Here is a 7,956-nt window from a genome sequence, read left to right as displayed (position 1 = left end):
GATCCATGCTGTTCGCTATCAGTTTCTGTACTTGTAATAGGGTTGGTAAGCGAACAGCATGGATCCTGATCAGACTGCGCGGATGGGCAGGCTGGTCTGGAACCATGCTGGTCGCAAACGCACTAGATGTTGGTTTTGTCATGACGCGGCTCAAATAATGTCACTTTAACCAATGAAAAACTCTGTTTTAACCAATGAAAAACTCTGTTTTATCCGTGAAATATAATCTACATATATATTAGTCACTTTATCATAGCGCTTTATGCAAAACTTTTAACCATGCGACATCATAACCGATATTTAACATATTCTATAGACGAGAAATATAACCACCAATCAACTATACACATGTATTTGCTTAAAAATAAAGTAAACGGTTGATAAGATTTTAATTAAGGGTTGTTTGGGAAATTTTATATTTTCTAAAACTTCACAGAAAATATGTTTACATGTAATATATAAAATGCAGTCAGATATTAATTTTCCTCCTGAGATGTATGTATGCAATAAAACATTTATTTACCAATCTGTGAAACCCATAAGACTAGAGCTATAATAATTGTCATGAATTATTGTCTAGTGCACTCAGGAGTGTTCAAATATTACAATATTGCTGTGTCCCATGATCCTAAGATTCGGCGTGCAGTTAAATGACATACTAGTATATTGTCTGTCGTTATGTCATTCTTCTAAACGCCAAAATTCAATTAAAAAATTGCCGGACCAATAACTTTAGCGCACATTGGCCTACGATACTTAGATTCAGTGTGTAGGTTAGTCATGATGAGTTGACCAACCCGGTTTTTATGTCAGACTAACCGGTTAAAGGGCAAGTTCACTGTGACCCTTATCCTGAAAATCTTTTCTTCTTTTAATATGTTGGAATATAAATAACATGAGGTAACTTGAAGAATTTATTTTGAATAAAAAGTTGAGAACAATTCTATTTTCCAGTTGCGCCTCCGGTACAGAACTCGATTGGTTTTGATTTCAATGTTTTGTCGTCACAGTAAGCCTTTGAATATTCGCATCTGAAAACATGAAAGTATGTAGGTATTATCTTTCAAAGGTAGATCAACATATACATATCAAAAATGGGAAAATTCATAGATAGTATTTAGCGAGGGTAAGACAATGAAAGCGTTGCAAATTAAAGAAAAAATATTGTTACTAGATATTTAGGGTTAATCGATACGATTCAAAGATAACAAGGATTCAGATGACAACAACAAAATTTTCACAGAGAATCACTCATCCCAACTAAAACGTAAAACTATTAGAAAACAAAAAAACCAAAGAACCGGGACATTGGAGAATGTTCGCATGTTCACTTACTTGTTGAGGTAGAATTGTTTATCAGAGCCGCAGATTGGTGATAAATCCGTGCCACACACTATGTTATTCTTGTTCCCACAGAATGCTTCGAGGATCGGATCTAGCGTTGTCGTGGGTGGAAGAGTGCTTCCGGGAATTGTACTTCCGGCGGCAGTCATGGTGTTTACAGCTGTAACAATTATGTAAAACATTTATAACAGGGTATATAACTACATACTCTATACTTTCTTTGAACTACTGTATCGGTCATGTTAAGTTCTGAAAGTTGTGTTCGATTAAAAAATGTCTATATCATATAGAGCAATGTATAACATTTAACATTTTTAAAAGGGATATATTTTTTATACAATATACATCTTCCTTTAAATGAAATAATTAAAAACCCCTTCGATCATAGAATTATAACGGCGAAACTTACAAACCGAAAGATGCATCAACTATTTACCAAATATCCATGAACGTTTTATATACATGTATTTGCGAACTAACTATACATTGTATACATTTATACAGTGTTCACGAAAAAGGTGTAGCTATGTGTTTCTTTTCTAAAACTTATTAAATTGCATCCCCCCAATTTGAATTAAATATATATTATTGCGTAGCATAGTATCTTCAGTTAACCAGTTTTTACATGAAGAAACCTAAAATTGATTAATTCTCAAAAAATGTATGAAATTTGGTTTAATTTTATGTAAACATGAACATTGATTCAGCCTAATAGTACAATGTATTCTTTGTAAACACTTGATCTGGATGTAGTCAGATTGCATTATTATTAAGGGGAGCGGAGGTCCAGCCTCTCAACCCAGTGATCTTGACTGGGTCACGACCATGTTTCTTCAAATGACACCAGTACTGGTTGGTTCAAGAAAGCGGGCTCTGAAGTGTTTAGTAAAAGTTGCAAGAACTTGTGTCGCAATCGAGCTTAAATAAATATGTTTAAACCAAGGTAACCTGTTGCTGGAGGCATAGTGGCACCGCAGGCTCCCACATATTTCAAATCTAGTGTCTTATCATTGCATCTTGCCTGGCTGTAGTAGCAACTGTAATATAAGTAAATACAATATATCATTATTTTATAACATTACAATCATTATAATCAAGTAATATAATACAATGTACTGTGCTTTGTTAGCATTTAATGTCAGTTTATTGTGTTCATTTAATGTCAGTTTATTGTGTTAACTTAAACAAGCGTTTATATGGGGCCATATAACCTGTCACAAATCTTAATATCTAATAATATAAACTAGTAAAATGTAGACTTACAAGTTGTTGTATGTCATGTCATTGGTGCCACAAACAGTCTCGTCTCTATCAGGTGTTATGTAATTCTTACAATCAAGGGACAGCAACTCCCCACATAGCTGAGTGGGATCAGAAATCTTGGCAACTACATTGTATATACCTAGAAACAATTATTTTACTATAATTATGTATACATAATTCAGTCAAATTTGGTATAAGGTAGACATTATGATGTGCTTGAAAACAATGCATAGTTCCATGATCTGTTTAATTTTAATTATTAGATTAGTGGATACAACAAGAATTATATTTTATAAAACAAAGGAGCACGTGTCAATGTTTGTGGTTAAATCTATTGTTATTCAAATAAAAGATCAGAGTGGGGATCTATCAATATTGCGTAGTGGTCATGTTATAAATAGATTTTTTTCTTCGACGCTACAATGGTATAATGTTAATATTGAATTCTTGTAGATTATATTTATGTTAACCATTCTGTTGAAAGTCACATGATTTACAAAACATACAAAAGTAAGGCTGTTTGTCATTGAATAGACCAAAACAGAAAAGTTATTTAATACTCTTAAGTTAAGTATTATATGTCTTAAGATGAATAAATATAATTGCATAAAGCAAAAAATAAATATATGAGAAATACATTAATTATTCATTACAACATATATACAATTAAATTATTCTTAAAGAAACTCACCAGCAATAAATAAAAGTAACTTAATCATGGTTAGTTTAGTCCAAAATCTCTCGTCTTTCTGATAATCTGATGTACATGAAGTGTGGAAGACTTTATCTTATCTTTGTGTCATGTTTGGTATAGTCAAAGTGACGTTGTTGTTGATAATAATAATCTATATAAAGAAACACGTGACGAAATGTTAAATTGGTGGCATAACTTAACAAACAAGTGAACAATAATGGCCAGATCGATCGCCTAAAAAATCCATTTTATTTAGTTTCTCCCATCGTTTTCTCGTTTAGGGCACACGCATTTTTTACTTACTAATAGGGACTATATCACGCTTGTCATGGAATGGCACTACTGTGTCACATTGAAGTTTCCTTGATAACCGCCATATGAACACATCTGCTGATGTTTCAATATTTTACCAGTTCATGTTAAATGTTGTATTCTGCTTGTAAGGCGGTGCTATGTGTCGTGGACGGTAGCTTGCACTTTCCAGTACCGTCCATGAACAGGCTCTATCAAACATAGCTGACAATATTTTAATTTTGACGTGTTGGACTTTCTTTAGGAATTCTGCCTTTTCTATATTTATGAAAGATTTTTTGACAAGGCCCTAATCTAAACTATATAAAGAAGTATGTTACGTATACATCGTCATCTTTAATATAATCCAAGGTCAAATCTTGAGTTTGAACTCAGCGTCTACAAGTGGTCTTATTTTGAAGATTGAAGCTCAGTATCATATAATATCAAAGTTTAATCATTCAAGATTAAACTCTTTTATTTTACATGAATGACACATGTCTTAATCTATCGATCAGTTGTACTGCGTATCAATACGCATGCTCAGTCTGAGAGCTATATTTAGAACACTATATAAGGAGCTGCGCGAGCCTGCTGCATCCTTTTCGTTCTGGATCTCTATGAGAAAGGTAGCTGCTGATCATATTTTAAAATTTTTGTTAAAATCTTAATCTAGGTTTTTAATTTCCCGCCCTCCGCAACCCTTTTTTCTGCTGTGCTTTGTTTTTACATTTCAGGAGTCAGCTATCACAACGCTTCGTCATGATTGGGACACATGTTTTATGCTGGGCGACGGAGTACCTAAATAACAGTCAATTGCTAATCGAATAGACATTAGTCAATTGCTTGATGCAACCGTTGTCGGTGCTCTTGCAACACTATGATATGATCCAAAGGACATCAAAAGTGTTTGTGTAATTATCGGACGTACATAACACGTGTAACCGTTGTCGGTGCATTTTAATTGTGTTAATTTTGCAAAATTTCATATTTGACTACTCCTCTCAGCTGAAATTTAACTCAACGTTTTTCTATTTGCGACCGTTGTCGGAGCAAATATGATGTGTATTTAAAGTTCCTAAATTGCTTTTATACCCAGTCATGATGGAAATTATACGCCAAAAGAAATAAAAAAAGTTATTACAAAAAATTGTTGTATTTTCTTCTTGTATAAGACTGATTTGCGATGTACAATGGCCTCTCGGGTTCGAACCAGCAACCTTCGTCCAGAACACTCTTTATTATGCATTCAATGGAAAATAAAATAGTTTATTTGGTCATCGCTGAGGTCATATTAAGTCCACTCAGCACAAAAGGCTCAACAGCACAAAAGGTTCAGCTGCAAAGATGCCATCATGGCCATATCGGAGGGCTAAAGTTGATAAATTTAAAATAATTCTGTTTTCTTGGTGGCAGTCAATATCATCCACTCACACAAAGTTTAAAATATGATCTACTACTTGAAAACTTTGTATTTTGGTCACTTTTATGTAAATGGCCTTGTTTATTCCATGTCAATTCATAGAGAGAAAAAAATTGACTCTGTTCTGGTATTTGGCCAATTTTGATTCAAGGAACATTATTTCAGAATTACATGTACAAATTCTAGGCAATATTACTTGTCAAATACCAAAATTTTTGCTTTTCATACCTTTGTCATATCTTGATAATTTCATACCAACTATATCAAAGCTATCCACTGTAAGCTTTTTTTAAAAAAAAGAAGATATTTAAAGATTGACCTGGAAATATGCAATATACATGAATGATTTAAACAATTCTGTTGATTTTTTTACATATACGACAACAACAGCTAGACAGCTATACGAAAATGTCACGTGTGCACAGGTGAGCTATAATTCACACAGTGTAGTAAAGGCAGATAAATCGTGATTTAAAATTCTAAATAACCTGACACATTTTTTAAAGTCTGATTTTATTAACCTGTCGATTATGAATACATTATATAGCACTTATCCCACTTCGGTTCTGCCCGTGTAGTTTACGATCATTAATATCAGTACAAAAAGCCACACTAGCGTAATATATATTTTCTCGCACAGTCGTATAAGTTATCTCAGATATGAGAGACCTCTAATTCGATCCCTACTTTTTTCATTGTTTTAGACCTTTTCTTCTTTATTTTTGAAGTATCTTTTAATGAAAATGACCAAGTGCTTGCAAAGTTGTAAGCAACTTAGAAACATTGTTTATCTCGTTTTGTATTGTATTTTACGGCACTGAAAAGTTAATCCTAATGAATTTTAAATATTAATTCTTAAACCATATGTTACTTAAAAAAAGAGTATGGTCTTAACCAAAGTAAGAGCAAAACATATTTAAAAAAAGGAAAGAAAAAAAGAATAACATGAAAAATCATAGCCTCAATATTGTTGAAAATAGTTATAAATAAAAAAGCGGGGTCGTAGGGCATTTACATAGTTTACCGTATTGCGCCATTACGGTCTGATTTAATCACATCTTACAACGTATATCTCACGAATTTTACCGATTTATAAATTGTGTGCTTTGACAATATACATGTATTCAGTATGCATTGACAGGTTCAATACCCTTGTAAGGGCCATGTAACACCGCACTTTGGGGTCAAACGAACTTTGGGGTCCGACCCCAAAGTGCGTTACACTTCGAACCGCACTTTGGGGTCCGACGCACTTTGGGGTCAAAATCGAGAAATTGACCCCAAAGTGCGAAATTATGCTACTTATCAACGCACTTTGGGTTCAAAAGTTCTGAAGGTGTCAACTGAGTTCTGCTTAAATACAATGTACTGAGTTCTGACTTATTTTCGATCTGCGACATTGAAATATTTAAGGCGGAGTTCAAGATGGTGGTTTGATGCTTAAGTGATAAAAGTTTCAATCATTTTACCACTTGAAATATCTAAAATTATATGTCCATATCACATTTGTACTGTAGTACAAAAATCATTAATGTATCCTAAAATTAAAAGATGCTGCGAAAAATATCATGTTCTGTCAGTCATTTACTTGATAACTTTTTGTGCCATATTAAGCCCCATTTTAAATATGATGGGGATGAAATAAAATGCAGTTAATATTTTTTCCTAAAAAACTATAAAATACTCTATTGCAATGTTCTGGTGAAATATCCAGTTTCTAGATCAGACTATAAATAGTGATTTTTACAAATACATTATTAAGTTTATCAACAAACTTAAGTTTTTTGTAAGCTCCGTAACAACCGTTCGCCAGAGGCTTTTTAATGGGAAATCTTACATACTTCTTTAGAAATGGCAAACATGAATTTTTAATGTTTAAATAATAGTATCAGAGAAATTTAAGATACTTGTTACCTGAATAAAGTAGCGATAAATGTGAAAAAAATTGTCATAAAAGTAGCAAAATGTAAACAATGTAGTATTTGACGTCCATATAAAATACTTATTCACTATAACTGTACTCATTGCCAAAAAGCAACAGATGAAAAAGACGGTTCAGATAATTGGCCAATGAGTAACTTTTTGGATACTATTGAAGTACACCAAAATATTAAAAAAGCTTAAGAAATACAAATAAAAGCACAATTGGCCTTTAAAACGTTATGTTTATATTATCGGGGGGGGGGGTCGGATGAATATCATTTTTATCAATGTTACACACCTCCTCTATATATTGTTTGTGACAGGTCTATGTTTTTCGGATAGACCTGTTTAAACAAAAGAACGTCCGTTATGAGGTCTATCTTTTGCACGTCTTTTGCAGACAGACCCGGTCATGAAAAACACGTGAAATAATAGACCTGCCTATGCGTAGAAAGGAAAACATGAAATGTAATCCAAAATTGAAAATTAAAATAAATGTATAATAGATTATGATTGTCTTAATATTTCTGTCTTACGAAATCTGGATACATTTTTTACACAAGATAATGTTTATTGAATGCACTAAGCAATTATTCTAACATTCCTATATTAAATCTTAGAATAAAATAAATGGATAGCATTTCAAAAGTTAGAACACATTTAACATTTATTAAATCGCGTCTTGTTTCCCAAAGTAATAGTAATCTAAGCGGTTCTTGTTTAGAATATAACAAATATGGACGCTTAAAGTTCATTTCTATGAAACTATAACAGTTGTCACAGCATACTCATTACGATTTTTAATCACCTTATCCATCCTATAACATAACATCTTAAACGCTCTAGAAAATTCATAGTATATACAAATTGTACCAAACAGTCATATCGTAAAATATAACGAAAATATGTCCATTTCAAACGCATTTGTGATTGAAATAACGTGCATTCCTAGGAAACTGCAGCTACCCACAGTTAATAGTCAAGTCCCTGGTAACATTCCCACCCGCGGGATCAATCG

General features: G+C 32.8%; 1 protein-coding gene across 1 annotated transcript; it reads right to left on the bottom strand.

Moving 5' to 3' along the window:
- Positions 1-901: 901 nt before the first annotated feature.
- LOC132722273 (agrin-like) lies at positions 902-3,452 on the bottom strand. The gene is made up of 5 exons (XM_060706746.1): positions 3,299-3,452; positions 2,608-2,746; positions 2,293-2,381; positions 1,336-1,504; positions 902-1,031 (listed from the first exon to the last, which is right to left on the bottom strand). Exons 1-5 carry the CDS (start codon positions 3,324-3,326, stop codon positions 944-946), a joined length of 513 nt encoding a protein of 170 aa, XP_060562729.1. The 5' UTR covers positions 3,327-3,452; the 3' UTR covers positions 902-943.
- Positions 3,453-7,956: the final 4,504 nt, after the last annotated feature.

The sequence above is a fragment of the Ruditapes philippinarum genome, unplaced genomic scaffold, assembly GCF_026571515.1.
Source record: "Ruditapes philippinarum isolate M1 unplaced genomic scaffold, ASM2657151v2 ctg2186_1_1_1_1, whole genome shotgun sequence".
Lineage (NCBI taxonomy): Eukaryota > Metazoa > Mollusca > Bivalvia > Venerida > Veneridae > Ruditapes > Ruditapes philippinarum.
This window is presented reverse-complemented; position numbering and strand designations above follow the sequence as displayed.

Bases quoted from the DNA above. Each gene is read 5' to 3' on its own strand.
- LOC132722273 (XM_060706746.1), bottom strand. From the start codon at position 3,326: ATGATTAAGTTACTTTTATTTATTGCTG. The intron at 2,747-3,298 runs GTGAGTTTCTTT...AATTGTTTCTAG, and splicing joins GTTACTTTTATTTATTGCTG to GTATATACAATGTAGTTGCC. The intron at 1,032-1,335 runs GTAAGTGAACAT...TCATGTTTTCAG, and splicing joins AAACAATTCTACCTCAACAA to ATGCGAATATTCAAAGGCTT.